The sequence below is a fragment of the Urtica dioica genome, chromosome 3 (genome assembly GCF_054948205.1).
Source record: "Urtica dioica subsp. dioica isolate 48M chromosome 3, U.dioica_male_clone48M_v1_H2, whole genome shotgun sequence".
NCBI classification, from domain to species: domain Eukaryota; kingdom Viridiplantae; phylum Streptophyta; class Magnoliopsida; order Rosales; family Urticaceae; genus Urtica; species Urtica dioica.
This window is the reverse complement of record NC_142758.1, coordinates 31,330,003-31,347,132: the sequence shown is the minus strand read 5'-3', so window position 1 is coordinate 31,347,132 and position 17,130 is coordinate 31,330,003. Positions and strand designations below refer to the sequence as shown.

Sequence of the window (17,130 nt, the reverse complement as noted above, 5' to 3'; positions counted from 1 at the left end):
CTGCAGCTATGGATAGGAGTATGCGGATGGATTTAAGCATCGCGACTGGCGAGAAGGTTTCTTCATAGTCAATCCCTTCTTGTTGGGTATAACCCTTCGCCACAAGTCGTGCTATGAACGTCTCGACGTTCCCATCAGGACCCCTTTTCTTCTTGTATATCCACTTACACCCTACGGGTTTAATCCCTTCAGGAAGGTCTACAAGTTTCCAGACTTTGTTGACATACATCGAGTGCATTTCAACTTTCATGGCGTCAAGCCAAAGGTTTGATTCAGAACAAGCCATCGCTTGGCTATAGGAAACAGGTTCATCCATGTCGGAGACGGCTACAAGAGAGTCTCCATAAGACATGTACCTGTCAGGCTTTTGAGTAGCCCTCCTACTACGTCGAAGTACTACTTGACGAGATTCTGATGAGTTAGGTTGTGTTTCAGTTGGGGTAAGAACAGTTCTTACAGATGAGGTAGAAGCTTCCTCACCCAACTTTTCTTCAAGCACAATTTTGCTTCTAGGTTTCGCATCCTTCATAAAGTCCTCCTCGAGGAAACGAGCATTCGTGCTAACGAAAGTCTTATCGTCCTCGGGACTATAGAAAATGAAACCTTTAGTTTCCTTTGGATATCCCACAAACAGGCACAATTCTGACCTACTAGCCAACTTGCTAGTCTTTTGCCTTAGCACATGTGCAGGGCAACGCCAAATTCGGATGTGGCCCAAACTTACTTTACGGCCAGTCCATCTTTCATAAGGAGTACCAGGAACCGTTTTAGATGGAACTTGGTTCAGAATGTAAGCGGCTGTTTCGAGGGCATATCCCCAAAAGGAAAGCGGGAGTGATGAGTAACTCATCATCGATCTAACCATCTCCATAAGAGTTCGGTTTCTTCTCTCTGACACTCCGTTTTGTTGAGGTGTGCCAGGTGCGGTAAGCTGAGAAGCGATACCTTCTTCTTTAAGAAAGTCATCGAACTCTCCAGACATATACTCACCACCTCGATCAGATCGAAGGGTTTTGATCACTTTGCCAGTTCGCTTTTCCACTAAAGCCCTAAAGACCTTAAATACGTTAAAGGTCTCGGATTTGTGTTTGAGCAAATAGACAAACCCATATCGTGAGTAATCATCAGTGAAGGTAACGAAGTATTCGTATCCTCCACGTGCATGTTGGCTGAGCGGACCACATACATCAGAATGTATTAGTTCCAGCAACTCAGTGGCTCTTCGACCTTTATCAGAGAAAGGTCGCTTAGTCATTTTTCCTTCTATGCAGGATTCACAAGTAGGTAGTGAACCTATTGCAGAGGCTTGGAGTGGACCATCCCTCACAAGTCTCTTAATCCTTTCTAGACTGATATGACCAAGTCTTAAGTGCCATAGGTGTGTTGATTTTGTTAGATCGGAGGATTCAGAAAGTTTGATCCTCTTTGGCTCCCTAATTAGATCATTATCTATATCGGTGTCTAAAAGAGAAGGTTGGGTGGGATAGATGTAGAAAAGAGCATTCTTCATACATGCATCAGTGACAAAAGAATTATCAGGAAACGAAATACGAATTCCATTCTTAATGAACTTTAAACAATAATCTTGCTCACGAAGACGAGCAACGGATATTAAGTTCTTCCCAAAGGTAGGAACAAAATATACATTATTCAAGTTTAAAGTGCGGTCTTCAAAAGACAGCGTCACGGATCCCACAGCCTTTGCAGACACCAGGCTCCCATCACCCCATTTGAAACAGAACTCGCCTTCATCTAAGCTTTTGGTTTTCTTGAAACCATTCAAGGAACAACAAATATGGTTAGTAGCAGCGGAGTCAAGAATCCACGTTGATACATTATCAGCTACTAAGCATGCTTCAGTAACTAGTACAATACTATGTTCCTTTGCTTTGAGATTGGCAGGACAATTCTTTTTATCGGCCTTGTGAGGTCTCTTCTTAGTTCCAGAGGCGGAGGCTCTTTGCTCAGTAGCATGTGCCTCTCCTTGATTCCTCTTTCTCTTAGTGAGACCTTCAGCAGTGTGAAACTCCTTCATAAGCTTGGTAACAGTGTACTCTAGCTTGTTTATGGAGTAGTTCATCTTGGCGGTATCAAGAGATGCGGGGAGAGTTTCTAAGATCATATCTATGATATTCTTCCCATCAATCTCAGATCCTAGGATTTCCATTTTATTCAGAAAACTAATGATCAGTATCATGAAGTCTCCAACAGGAGTCCTAGCCTGCATATGACAGTTCATAAACTGTCGGACTGCTTGTAGCCTTGTTTGACGCCTTTGCCCTCCAAACATCTCAAGGAGATTGTAGAGCATGTCAGCGGCAGTCTCGAAGTCACGATGTTGCTCTTTCAGCATATTGTTCATAGATGCCAAGATATAGCACCTCACAATCTCATCGGATCGAAGCCAGGCCGCTAAGGCGTCATTGTCCTCTTGAGTTGAATCATCATTCGTCAGAGGAGGACACGGGGTGGTGAGTACCCATTTGTGCTTGTTAACGGTAGGTATTATGTCGAGGTTACGTTTCGAGTCTATGTAGTTTTCGTTTTCGAGTTTGTTCGAGGAAAGAATGCAAGAGAGAGAGTTGGGAGACATATTGCCTATAAAAGTTTAAACAAGTTTATGATTAGTCTTTGGTTTAGGATTTAAGTTTGTTTAAGACTTTATAAAATCCAAAGGTGTTATGAACGAAATGACACTTTACTCCTTCGAGGGAAGGCCGCAACGAGTCTCCTTTCATAAGTAAATGACTCATCATTAATGCATAGCCAAGATGTCAATACATCAATTTTGACTAGCCACCTTGTAAATTGGTTTGATCACTCACATCCTTTCGCAGGGCCTCGAGGGAGGATTACTAGGGATTGAGTCTAAGTGTGTAACCAACCACTTAGTCCAAAAGATTGACTTTGAAAAACAATCCGCCGAGGGGAGGTCTTGTCGTCATCGTCTCACTCTCGGACGTAGCTCATTGAGCAATGATCAGAGCAAAGCGCCCTTGACTACTCTCATTTAAGAGAGGGCCACGAGGGTGACTCTTAGTCCGGCGACACTTGCACTTTTCATTAGTGTTGGGGATCGTGGGTTACAAACAACAAGTATAACCCTCCCACTTAGTTTTTGGAGTTGGTTCATCGACTCTTTTAACTTCGGAAACAAATTTCCTAGTTAGAGAGCGACAGAGCGGACAACTAGTAGAGAATCCTAGATCGACATGTTCAGAGCAGTATTAGTGCATAAAGGCACAAGGTACATACTCGATCTTTTCCTATTTTCTATTTCGGGAAATTGCGTGAGGGAAGTGTGAACTTCACCTCACTCGAACACTTGAAAGTTTGAGATTACACATCTTTTTATTTTTCGGCTTGTCTACAAGGGGACCTCCCACTCAAATTTTCAAGAGCATATAGATTTTGAACATATGTGATATAGATATAGTTTTGAAAACATTTTGAAAACTTATTTGATATGGGTGACAAAATATTTTTCAAGTTTGAAAGTGAAAACGGTTTTTCAAAATTCAAACTAGTTTTGTAAAAACTCAATTTCAATTAATCTTTCATAAATAAAAACTTTTTAATCTTACACATCATGTTTATAATCTTATAAAAAAACAATTTTGCTCAAGAAAATTTTCTCATTAGAGTTCTATTACTCATGGTAGTGGGGCTGAAAATCCGGAATTCTAAAAAACTGGAGTTTCGGAACAGCCGCGCACCTCGGAGTAAAATCGCCATAACTGGTGGCTCCCATGTCCTTTTGACCTGAAACAGGTGGCATTGGATAGAGGACATACAGAAATTTAATTTAATTCAAGAATCATTAAATTTCGATTTCTGAGCAGAGAGTTATGCCACTTTTAATGCGGGTTTACTCCAGCTCGAATAAAAAGAAATAATTAAAGCTTGGTCCTTTTTAGGTGCGAAAAAAAATCGAGTGTAACGGAACGTTTTATGAAGGTTGTTAAAGCTTTTATTTGTGTTTTATTAGCAAGGTAATAACAAGGCATAAAAGAAATAACAACAAGCATAAAACGATTCAAGTAAAAATAAGAAACTAGCAAGATAACAAAACTAGTCACAAAATTTTACTCGAAATTTCTCAAACCTTTAAAACACGTTTTTCAATATAAAAAATTAAAAACTTTTAGAACTGATTCTAACGTGTTTTAAAAACATCCCAAAATCATAGAAAAACAACATGGTTTTTAATTTAAAGGCATGAGCAATAAATTAAAAAAAATCTAAGATTACAATTCTAAAAACATGTACATGCATCTCTTTGACCATAGCTCTGATACCATTTGTTGGAATCGATCTAGGGTTTGAGAAAATAATTAACGCTTCGGTAAGCGGCGGAATTTTAAAAATTTTCTTTTACAAGTAAAACAGTTTTTACTAACCTAGACAAGTGCAAGTACATGTAATTAAAAACCAATATGAGCTAGAAGTTTACTAACCTTTCTTGAAGCTTGAACTTTGAAGAAGCTTGTGGAAAGTTTGCAACGCTCGTCTCCCCTTGCAGCACGTCTCTCTTTCTTTCCTCGGCACCTCGAGCAACCACGAAAGTTTCTATCACTAAATCACTCGAAAAGAAGGAATCAGTGAGTGGGCACTTTTAAACACTACGACTTAAGAACAAGTCTCGAAGTCGCAGAGCTAAACACTAGGTCGAGTGAGGACCTAGGTGCCAAGACAAGAAAAAATCGAAAATAAACTAGAGAGAGAGAGAGAGGATTTTCGGCCAAGTTCTAGAGAGAGAGTCTCTCAATCTCTTAAACTTAGGATGAATGAAATGTGAGTAATGAGGCTCCTATTTATAGGAGGAGGATTACCTTCAAAAGGTAGTTTTCTCTTTTCCTATTGCCTTGCACGTCCAACATGCCTCATGAAGGCTTAGGATTTGTTTCCTCATTTGATTTCCTCTTAGTTGGCCGAAAATGCACTTTCCTTCTTAAGGAAATTTGTTTCCCCTTTTTCTTTTGGCAAGTATCTTCATACATCAATGCACAAAATAAACTCTCTTTCCCACTATGGCATGAACGAAATTCAGCGTTATTTTCCTTGGGTTGGACGAAATTTGAGCTTCTAGAAGGAGCCTCTAGATGTTTCTTCATTTGTTCATGACAACATAAGAAAAGCCCATTAAGAATTTTCAAGTAAAATTCTATGAAATGAAATTAATCCTCAAGGCCCAATTACACTAATAAGGCTAAGTAATATTTATTTCATTTGTCATCATATGACAATGTCAAAAAAATTTATTGACATTCTTTTCGTCCTATGTCCAAAAAGACAAAAATACCCTTTTGACAATTTTCGTAAAACTGTCTCGTTCTTGTTTTGACATAGCTTCCAGTTTAACTATTCCTATCGATGTGATTCGTGACAGTGACCTCATGGACCCAAATGAACAAAGCTTGAGCTAAACACTTGGACTCAAAAGTTAACAAACCTTTTCCAAGTTTAGCTTAATGCCAACTGACTCCACTAAAGAGCTGACACTGAAAATCTCTCGGTTCAAATGAATTTGTTTTCTACTCAAGAATTCGACCTAATTATGATGAGCGGATCCACTGAATATTATCTATGTTTACCCTTCATGAATGTCATCAGCTAGTCGGGATTTACTAAATTACCATTTTACCCTTCTAGCTGTTATTTCCTCAACTCCTTTGTCGCTTGTGAATAAGTTAGAAACAATGTATTGACGAGGAGCTAACAAGTCACATTGTTTCATCCAAAAGAGTCAGGACTCAATTTGGACACTGGCCAGTTCATTTATTCACACTCCAAGGAACAAAGCATGAGGTGACATACATTGCATTTCAGCAATCTTGTACATGAATTCCATATCTATGAGAACTTCACAAAGTTACTCATGACAGACTCACAACTTAGTACTTCACCAATAGGCCTTGTTCGGAATCACATAGTGAGTCCGAACTTTGACTTTCTCAAATGAGAATACTAAGGTGTGAAATGGCATGTCTCATTTCAGGATTAAGGTAAGCATGATGCAATTCATACATAGTGACTTCGAGACATAAGAGGTTAAATGGTTTGTTCTTATATTGTCTCTAGAAGTGCACTGGTCAATTCAGTACCTTCGGAAGATACCTAGAAGAACTATAGAGTTCCCAACTCTCAATGCCTCATAACCAGACATCATAGATTCTTCTAACAATCATACTGAGGTCAATAGTCCTTTGACCCTAAGATTGTGAATATATCGTTTTAAGCAAACTACGAAGAGTTTGTTCATGCAAATCTACATTTGTCTCTTCGTAAGTTGTTAAGTTTGTTTATGGACTAAAAGACTAAGGTTTTATCATAAAGCTTCAAACAAAGAAGATTGAATGAACGTTTCAACTTTTTATTAATGAATAAGCAATTACAAGCAAGAGTCTTCGTAAGACTATATGACATCAAATGTACATAAATAGACACTACTACTCTTCTTGTGGGCACCATTGACAACAGGGGGAAGGAGAAACGTAACGGAAAAGTGCTGGAGACGGCCTGGTCGGCTTTAGAGTCCGCGAAGGCCTCGGGCTACACCTATGCCAGGTCTCTTGTAAGGGATAAACTTATGAATCTCGCTGTTGTAGTTTACGGTTAATAAATGAGCTTTCGTGTGTTACAAGTAAGTTCTTGAATAAATTATGGACGTTGAAGTTTAGCGAGTTAATTTAAATTATTTAAAGGTAATGAAAAATCTCGGGATAAATAAAGGATTTATCGAGTTCATCTCGAATAATAAATTATTTTCCGAAGAAATATGCCGGAATTTAATTTAAGAAATAAATTCTCAAGGACGAGAATTATTTCCGAGAAACCTTAAATATATTTAAATTAATCAAGAACGAACGAGAAAATTCTCGATTCGAATCATATAATTATAATCTGTTCGGATATGGATTTAATTAAATAATTATATGAAAAGACGTGGTTGTGACAATTTTTAATGGACCCACTTGAAAGGAAACAAGGAAAAGAAGGTTAAATGGGAATTTTGGAAACTTAGTTCTTATCCTTGCCAACTCAACACTTATCTTGGTCAATTACTTTGTCATTAAGTCTTCATGGCCGAGTAAAATTAAACCCACCAGCCCAAGACAAAGAAAGGACACGGGAAAAGAAAAGGAAAGGGAAAAAAGAAAGAAAGAAGGGAAAGGAAAGAGAAGAAGAGAAGGAAAGAAGAAGAGAAGAGAAAGAGTGAGCGGCCGAGAGGGAGAGAAAGAGAGATCGAGCGAGAGAGAGCAGAAGAGAGCGAGAGAGCGAGACTGAGAAGGAGGAGAGCGACCGAGGGAGAGAACGCTCGGCCACCAGCACCAGCCCGAGACCCCAACCCCGTGCGCGCGCCATCCAGCCGACCACCATGCCTCGCCGTGCGCGCGACCGCTGTGAAGGTTGAGCCGCCGCGAGTTAGAGAGGACGCCGGAGGGTTCAATTCTTTCAGAAACAAGGTAAATCTCCTTGACCCGAATTGGAAACTAGGGTTTTGAGAAATTGGTTTTGGGGATTTCGTGTTCTAAAATGGTTCTTGAGGAATTGAGTGTGGTTAGTGGTTTTTCCGGAGTGGTTGATGCTTAATGATGATATTGATGTGATGAGTTTTGGATTTTTGATGATTTTGCTCATGAATTTGATTTTGGCCGTGTAGCTTGGTTTTTTTAGCCGTGTGTTTTGAATTGTGAATCCTGTGTTGTTGATGCTGGGTTTGATGGAGGTTGTGATGATTTGGGTATTGATGTGGTTTGATTTGGGATTTGGTTTGAAAATTGGTTTCGGCCGTAAACTTGGTTAAGGCCGTGTGTGTGTGTGTGCAATATTTTTGTCGTTGCTGAGTTGTGTGGTTGTTACGGATTCGATTTGTGAAGGAATTTCTGGTTGAATTAGGAGGCTATGACGATTTTTGGAAAGTTATGATTTGTGATTTTGAGATTTGAGAATTTGGAATTGAAATTGATTTGAGAATTGGGGTTTGGATATGGTTTTAAGTTTTAGGTTGTGATTTGGTTTTGGAATTGTTGGATATGATTTGAGATTTGATGATTCTGTCGGGCTCAGGTTTTTGGTTAGCTCGTTTTTTAGGTTGAAATGTGAACTTTATGACAAGTTTACGTGATTTGTTGACAAGGTTATGGATTTTGTGACAAGTTATATTGGATTTAAGAATTGTGTTAGTGGTTCGATTTCGGTTTCTAAGTCGAGTCGGGAGTTGGATGTTATAATTGACTCGATATTCGTTTTCTGAATTTCACAGCTCAGTCACGGATCAGGTCGAGACGAGCGAGAGCCGGCGGAACTAAACGCGTGGAAGCTGGAAAGTTAGAGAATTCAGAACAGATTTTTAAAGCTCGATCTCACTCGTGAGTCGTTTATCGCTTTATAGCGTTAGACTCGAATCTTGATTTTGGATTTGAGATTTGTATTCAAGGATTATCAATTATTTAATTAAGAGATGTTCGAGAATTTAATTTTGGTTAATTCATTTAGAATTCTCGGTTTGTACTATTTTCGGATTATTTCTTTAATTTATTTAAGACTCGTTAAAATAAGGATTTGGATTTTATTTCGTACTCATTCTCTGGTACGAATTCGTACGAGTCTTGAATAAGTTTAAATTCCGAAAAGCCGGGAAATAAGTGAATTAAATTCTCGAACCCCTGAACCGACTCAAGTAATGAAGATCGGGATGTTTCCATCAGCAAAGGTATAAGCAACGGTGTAATTGAGACAGTTTCGTATGAGCAACTTTTACAAGCACATCAGACGATCTTAGAAAACTCTGTTGAATCATATCTTCTCATGTTTTAATTTTAAGTACTTATGTTATTAACTTTTTCTTTCCATTAACATAGAGAGCATATGAACTTTCTTCAACAAACATCAAGAAACAAAACGCCAAACTGGATACAAGATGAACATCTTCTCCGATTTCCCCGATGGTTACAAGAAAGGATCTTAAACGATGGCGATGTTCCTGACACATTGCGTAGTTGATCAAAAATACCGAGTAGGGAAGTCATTAAACACTCTGGCTACATCATCAATGGCGTTCGATTTAGTACTGAATTGCGAGATAGTTCGAGAGTCACGCAAAATAGTGGAGTGAGCTTGGTGGCGAAGACTATGCAGATATCAAGTGCAAAGGACAAAAATCCCATATACTCTGACATGATATACTATGGAGTTATCACAGAAATATGGGAAATCGATTATGTGTCTTTTCGAATGCCCGTTTTTCTTTGTGATTGGGTTCAGAGTAACAATGGAGTCAAGGTGAATAAGAATGGATTCACTTTGGTCGACCTACAAAGATTAGGTCATCGTTCAGATCCATTCGTGATGGCAACACATGTGAAACAGGTCTTCTATGTCCGTAGTCAAAGCAATTCAAGATGGTCATATGTCTTTGCCACGCAGAGTAAAGATTATGTTGACGAACTTCAAACTGAAGTTCATGACAATGATATCTTAGCCGAATCTCTAACTCTTACGAAATCTTTATATTCAAGTACTGATCACGTCGTAGATAATGAAGAAGAGTTATTATACTTGCGTGAAAATGTAGAAGGAATTTATGTAGATTGAAAATATGTTAAGGTAATAATTTTACTAGCTTGTGTGATGAAGATATTATTTTATGATTTACATGACTTATGTGAGTTAATTAATTTGGTTATTGACTTCTAACTTTTTTTTGTGTGTGTGTAGATGCTGAAATGTCTTCAGGTTCTTCATCAACTGGTTCATCATCCGATGAACAAGTGCCTACCCAGAAGGTTCATAGAGGTCCTACGAAACTGCCAAGCTTAGTACGAGCGAGGAGTCAAGGAAATAGAGTTAGAGTTCACGTTAATGACTATGGAGAGCCTATCGGTGACACGGCAAGAGTTTTTGCAAATTACTTGGGTGTTCAGGCAAGAAGTGTGTCAATTCTTTAAGAAAATTGGCACAAAGTCCCGCGCACTCTTAAAAACCGAATGTGGAATGACATAATTGTAAGTCTCGCACACTCTTTATTGATTTTTAATTTTTGTCAGTACATTTTGTAATAATTGATATTAAATTTGATTGTTTTAGGCGACTTTTGACATTGAAGCAAGGCATTGTTATGCGACAATGAAAAAAAATGGAAAGCAATGGCGGGATTTCAAAACAAGGAGGAAAAGAGAAATTTACGAATGCGTGAATCAAAACATAGATCCAGAAAGCATCGCTACAGATCAAGAGAACAAGTATGGAATCCCGAGAGATGATTGGATACGATTTGTGAACTATCGTATAAGTTCAGAGTTTGCGGTAAATGTATATTGTTAAGTTCGTTGTATATACTTGAATACAATTAATGCAATTAAATTTTTGTGACAATTAACTCTTATTACAGCAAACGAGGAAAACACAACAAGGTAGAAAAAAAAAATATACAACTCCTCATCGAAGTGGACAACGATCATGCGCGTAAGTAAGAGAGAAACTGGTAAGTTGCAATTTGAATGCCAATCATAATTTCAATGAAAGTATATATTGAGTATAACTATATTTGTAATTGTAGAGGGCGAATAATCCGGAAGGCAACATTCCAAACCGAGCTGATGTTTGGCTCGAGATGCACAGAAATTCAAAGGGAATTCTTCCTGATGATATGCTAGTCGTTGAAAAAGAAATTGTAAGTATAATGCTAAATTAAAGTTTTTATTTCGTTAAAATATAAGTGTATATTGTTAATGTATATATATATTTTTTTGTAGAATCGATTAAAGGCATTACGAGATTCGGGGGGACTACAAGAGGTTGGAAGCGCCGATATTTTGTCGATGGCTACGAATTCCACAGACTATTCGGGACACGTGCGAGGTGTCCGAGGATCCATTACACCAAGTCAATATTGGGGAAAATCAACACAAAGCAGGAAAGAAGCAGAACTCCATAGCCTAAAAGAACGCGCGATGCTCATAGAGCAAAACAAACTTCTTAACGAACAAGTTAAACTCTACGCCGAAGAAAGAAAATCACTTGAAGAAAGGCTACGGCGGGTAGAACGTGAAAGGGGTGGAGGTTGGAATGAAGGTCCAACTTATTTTCCCAACCAACCTAATCATATCTCTCCATTTCAACAATGGCAACAAACACCTCTCTTTCCAACGGATTTTGGTTCTTCATTTCCTATGTTTGGCGGGACACCGCAATGCCCACGTCATCCAATTCCTCATATGCCTCCTTTTGGATCACAAACACCATATTCACCACGAATTCCTCTGGTACATATAAATTGTTTTCAATTATTCTCTCACAAATATTGAAACATTAGAATTTTTCTTGGTTATATTATATAGGATACAAATTATAAAGAAGTTGAAGCCCCTGCGTCGCGCAAAAAAAAGCGAAAAAAGAAGACTCGAACTCAACCCGAAGAGTGAAGGTCGCCTCGTACACCTCAACGCTCTATGACTATGCCAAATTTCACTGATGAGGTAACATAATAACTTAATGTATACATATATGTCAAGCTACATATATATCTAACAATCATGCACATATGCATAATAGGAACTTGTGGATAGTTTAGATTACGTAAATAGTGCGTCCCTACAACCTCCGCCCCCACCGCCACAGAAGCCAAAGCCGAGGAGGCCAAGTAAGCATGTACCCGAACCATATGTGCCGTCTCCAGTTCATGAAACACCAGTCCGATCTGAATTATTAAAGGTAAGAAATCTATTATTCTTTAAATAATTATTTTATTGTATTCATTTTCTTCTTATGTTTTAAAGGAAGAGACATGCCTACTTGCTATTGGGAATATCGAGAACATTGTTGCATCTGGGATTGTGATCTACGATGAAACACCAAATCCTACCATTCACTCGGTGCCCCTTAGAGATGACTGCTATAAAGTTTCGGTATTGTTCGTAGAACAGATACACATGAATGATCCATTGCCGATCCCCGTAAAGGATGAGTTGTTGACTCTCGCGCATGCGCTTAAATCTATTGTAGAGTGGCCGAAACGACTCATCTTGCTTCAAGAAGGACATGTGAGTAAATTTTAATTTATAATTTTATATAAGTACTATATATGTTATTGAAGAAAATAATTACAGGACAATGTACGAAAATCAAAGAAGAAGGGTAAATCGACCATGATTGCGCCGCGAACACAACAAAGATCTGCCCCTGTGCCTCCTCCAGTGGCCCCGCTCACTCAAGAAAATCGTATCGTGCTTGATCAAATATTGGAAATCATGGTGAACTATCCAAATGATTGCTTGTACACCGTAGAAGGAGAACCATCTCTTTTTGGCATTCCTACGACGCTCCACATGTTAAAAGGAGATATCCAACATTTTATGCAACGAGAAGATATCGGGGTCTATCCGATTATGTTTTATATAAGGTATGCTTAAATAGTGTAATTCGAATATATAAAAAATTATGTTGTTAATACTCTATTTTTTTATATTAGGCACTTGTTACAACAAGATCTACCGTACAATTATGATTTCGTTTGTCCGCATGAGGTCGCATACGATCGTAAGGGTAGCATCGAGGAGCGAGCATCTCACATTACGTCACGATTATGTCAATTGAGAGATAGGCGTGTTCTACTTATGCCTTGGAATTTTACGTAAGTTTGTTGCCAAATTTTTAATTTTTTTTAGGACTTATAAGTAATTGACTCTAAGAATTTAATTTTTTAGGCATCATTGGACACTTATCGCGATTGATCGTGATGGTAATTCATACTATCTAGATTCTCTCGGTAAAACATCCCCGCCACCGGATTTGAAAAAAGTTTTGTCAAAGTAAGTAAATTCTATACTCTAGAATAAGTAGATTCTCTCAAAATTCATATTTAAGTTTATAAGTATTTATATATATATATATATATATATATATATATATATATATATATATATATATATATATATTGTAGGGCATATAACGATTATGAAGCCGGAGTAGATGTTAAGTGGCATGCTCCAAAGGTAAGTTAAGACAACTTTTAACCTCTACGCCCATATAATGTTTATGAATTATATTCCATTCTAGCTCCCTCTACGTGTTATAAAATCTCAATATATAATGTTTATTAATTATATATGTATTAATTATTTTATTTTAGGTACCATTTCAACCTTCGTATTGGGAATGTGGATATTATGTGTTACTAATGCTAAATGCATTTTTTCGAGCTAAATCATTTTCACATGCGATTAACGTTGTAAGTATATTAATTGGTTGTTAATTTGTGAATTTTAATTTTATTATACCTATTTTATATTTCTAATAACGTGTTTATATTGTGATTTCAGTTATCCATGTCGGAATATACTTCAAAGGATATAGACCCGCTTCAAGAAGAATATTATAGGATTGTCATCGATGGTATGCCTAAAACTACTAGTGCATGACTAGTCACATTTGATTTCTAGAAGTAGTATAATTGTGAAACTATGTTGAGATAATTGCAAACTACTTTAGATGGTACAAATGTTTAACATATACTATATAGATTATAGACTATGTCTATTTTAGTTGTGAACTATGATTTTTGGTGAATGTGGTATACTAAGTTAATTTATATTGCTGTTTATTCTGTCTCAAATATGATTTAGAAGCTGTTTTGAATGCAGGAATTAATGGATAATCTGTATATTTTCGTAATTAAAAAAAAAATATATTTGCGTCGCTCGGTAACCAAACGTCGCCCAAAAAAAAAAAAAAAAATTTAATCCTGTTGCGTCACTTTAAAAACGAGTGACGCGGAGTCCTATTGCGTCGCTTTTTATACCTGTTGCGTCTGTTGTCGCAGTTTTTCGGACAACTATTTAGGAGCCAAAGACGGTTAGACCCAAGGCCGGACCAAGTGGTCTCGTCTTGACTCGAGCGTGTCGGACCCGGTGTCCCGGGTCGTCCCTTAGCTGTGGATGTCCCTTGAGTTCGTCAAAGTACCTGAAAAGGAGTAGAGAACATGTGAACTACAAAGGGGAAACAGGGGGGGTACCCCTGTTTACCTCTCCGACGCTCAACATTAGTGTGATTGAGGTGGAGTATAGAGGTTTTAGGAATGTTTAGAGGCCAAAGCTTGAGAGAAACGAGCGAGGTACGAGTTCGGCAGCGTTTCAGTACTCAAGAATGGATTACCTGGAGTAGGGGAGCAGCCCCTCTATTTATAGGCAGCCAAGGGGTGGTTTGAAGACCCCTTGGCCGAGTGAACTTGCTTGGTTCGGCCATTGAGTGGCTGGGTCGGCCAATGGCCGAGTGAACATGGTGGTGAGGTTCACTCGGCCATTGGCCGAGTGAAAGGCTTGGGCCGGCTGAGGTTCACTCGGCCATTGGCCGAGTGAACTGCTGGAAGGTTCACTCGACCAATGGCCGAGTGAACTGCAGGGGCAGCTGAAAGGTTCACTCGGCCATTGGCCGAGTGAACTGCTGGAAGGTTCACTCGGCCAATGGCCGAGTGAACTGTCTTGGCGGCTGGAAGGTTCACTCGGCCATTGGCCGAGTGAACTGCTGGAAGGTTCACTCGGCCAATGGCCGAGTGAACTGCCTTGGTGGCTGAAGGGTTCACTCGGCCATTGGCCGAGTGAACTGTCCAATGGCCGAGTGAGCCATTTGACCCAGCCAATGGCCGGGTGAGCCATTGACTCGGCCCATGGCTGGGTTTTGACTTGGCCATTGGTTTGGGCTGGCTCCTGGTTGAGTCAGGGTTTCGCCGCCCAAGATCTCGTACCAGCCATGTCGGTCGAAGAGATGACCTTGTTCCCGTTGGCCCTAGACGGGCCAACAACATTCCCGTTGGCCCTAGACGGGCCAACAACATTAGCCCCCCGAGTTTCCGGTCGAGCGTAGATCGAGTGGAAACTCAAAATCTACGCCTTTATACGGATGCGGGATGAACGCTCTCGGGTCCGTGCCATGAGGAATGGCCTTCGCGCGTCGCGAGGAACGGCCTTTGTGCGTCGCGAGGGACGACTTTTTGTTTCGGGTTGATCGTGCGTGGCTCATTTTCTCGATCTACCAATGAGGGCGTGATCGGTTAGCACGGCTTTATTGTGTTGTGCGCGTCTTGTTTTCTCGACCTGCCAATGAGGGCATAATCGATTTGCACGTCTTTGTTGTATTGTGCGCGTCTTACTTTTCTCGACTTGCCAACGAAGGCATAATCGATTTGCGCGTCTTCTTTGTTTTGTGCGCGTCTTGTTTTCTCGATTTGCCAACGAAGGCATAATCGATTTGCGCGTCTTCTTTGTGTGGTGCGCGTCTTACTTTTCTCGACTCGCCAACGAAGGCATAATCGATTTGCGCGTCTTCTTTGTTTTGTGCGCGTCTTGTTTTCTCGATTTGCCAACGAAGGCATAATCGATTTGCACGTCTTTGTTGTATGGTGCGCGTCTTATGTTCTCGACCTGCCAACGAAGGCATAATCGATTTGCACGTCTTTGTTGTGTTCTGTGCGTCTTATGTTCTCGATTTGCCACCGAAGGCATAATCGATTTGCACGTCTTTGTTGTGTTGTGCGCGTCTTGTTTTCTCGATTTGCCACCGAAGGCATAATCGATTTGCACGTCTTTGTTGTATTGTGCGCGTCTTATTTTCTCGACTTGCCAACGAAGACATAATCGATTTGCACGTCTTTGTTGTATTGTGCGTGTCTTATTTTCTCGACTTGCCAACGAAGGCATAATCGATTTGCACGTTTTTTTTTTTTTTTAGCATTGTTTCCCATTAGCCCCCCGAGTTTCTCGTGTACTCGTAGAGGAGACTAGAAATTATAATGCAGCAAGATAAAGACTTCGAGGTGAAATGTGATGCAATTATCATGCACAAATAGTCAAAAATTACATCCCTGGGCCATTGGCCTTATTGAAATTTGAGATTGTCTTAAAACCGGAAATAAAATGACATAATGAGAAAAGGGGACGGGCTTAGCCCACGACATGCAGCTGTGAGCTCTCCGGTTCTTCAATCGCTGCCTGGTCCATGACAGTCACCGTCGCCGGACCCTTCCTTCCCTGCCGTGGACGGCCTTCGTGCACCGTGGCCGCCCCGACCGTTCTCAGGACATACTCTTTTAATTTCCCGTCTTGAATCAGGGCCTCGATCTGACACCTAAGATGGTAGCACTCGGACGTCAGATGCCCGTGATCCTGGTGGTACTCACAGAACTTATTTCGATCCCTCTTCGCGGGGTCCTTCGCAAGGGGAGCCGGACTTCCTAGCTTGTCGCGGCGTAGAGCTAGGATCCGCTCTTGCGGAGTGTTCAGTGGGGTGTACGTTGATAACGCTCGGAAGCTATCAACGTGCGACGATCTTGGACGGAAGAGGGGGCGACCGTTAGGGGCCCGGCCTCCGTTGCTCCTCTTGCTTTGAGGGTCGGGGCGATCTTCGTCCTGTTCTTCGCGGTGGCGACTACCTTGTCCTCCTGACTTTCGGCCATCGCGGCCATCGAGATAGTCCTCGATTCCCATATGTGTGCGGGCTCTCGTCATCAGCTCCGCCATGTCTCGCGGGACTTGCCCGACAATGGACTTGAGGAAGTCGCTCGTGCGAACTCCCTCGGTGATCGCCGTGATGGCGTCCTTGTCGTCGAAGCCCTCGACTTTGTGAGACTCCTCGGTGAAGCGAGCGAGGTATTGTCTCAATGTCTCATCTCTCCCCTATCGAATGGAGAGGAGGTGGGTCTTCGATTTCTTTTGTGCCACAAGTGTGGCAAAGCGAGCGAGGAAAGCCTCTCGCAAGGCCCTGAAGGACGGGATGCTTCCAGGCCTCAAACTTTGGAACCACTCAAAGCCCGACCCTGTGAGGGTCAGGCTGAAGGCTTGGCAGAGGGTGGCGTCCGTCTGCCCTTGCATCGTCATCCACGTCTCATAGTGTTGGACGTGGAAGTGGGGGTCCGTACGTCCGTCATAGGGGGGAATGGACGGTAACTTAAAGTTTCCCACGCATGGTTGCGCGAGGACCTATGCGGCGAAGGGAGAGTATGATTCCTCGATCCCTCCGTACGGCCTTTGCCTCCCAGACTCCCTCATCTCGATGATTTGATTCTGGAGGCTTTGAATCATCGTGACCACGTCAAGCCCGTTAGCAGGGCCGACCGTCGGGGCCACGGGAGTCACC

The 17,130-nt window shown here is 40.7% G+C and overlaps 1 protein-coding gene and 1 long non-coding RNA gene across 2 annotated transcripts; both read left to right on the top strand.

Moving 5' to 3' along the window:
* Nucleotides 1–6,963: 6,963 nt before the first annotated feature.
* LOC149402557 (uncharacterized) lies at nucleotides 6,964–10,407 on the top strand. The gene is made up of 5 exons (XR_016296098.1): nucleotides 6,964–7,466; nucleotides 8,267–9,285; nucleotides 9,721–10,007; nucleotides 10,090–10,314; nucleotides 10,394–10,407. It is a non-coding gene; the product is annotated as an uncharacterized LOC149402557 (long non-coding RNA).
* Nucleotides 10,408–11,378: 971 nt separating this feature from the next.
* On the top strand, nucleotides 11,379–13,439 carry LOC149402556 (uncharacterized). The gene is made up of 9 exons (XM_089608433.1): nucleotides 11,379–11,480; nucleotides 11,557–11,715; nucleotides 11,781–12,044; nucleotides 12,111–12,403; nucleotides 12,473–12,634; nucleotides 12,708–12,812; nucleotides 12,944–12,995; nucleotides 13,133–13,231; nucleotides 13,323–13,439. The coding sequence occupies exons 1-9, from the start codon at nucleotides 11,454–11,456 to the stop codon at nucleotides 13,419–13,421; spliced, it is 1,260 nt and encodes a 419-aa protein (XP_089464559.1). The 5' UTR covers nucleotides 11,379–11,453; the 3' UTR covers nucleotides 13,422–13,439.
* Nucleotides 13,440–17,130: the final 3,691 nt, after the last annotated feature.

Excerpts from the sequence above, each read along its gene's own strand:
- LOC149402556 (XM_089608433.1), top strand. The coding sequence starts at position 11,454 with ATGACTATGCCAAATTTCACTGATGAG. Across the intron at positions 11,481-11,556 it reads TGCCAAATTTCACTGATGAG|GAACTTGTGGATAGTTTAGA; the intron begins GTAACATAATAA and ends TATGCATAATAG. Across the intron at positions 12,996-13,132 it reads TTAAGTGGCATGCTCCAAAG|GTACCATTTCAACCTTCGTA; the intron begins GTAAGTTAAGAC and ends ATTTTATTTTAG.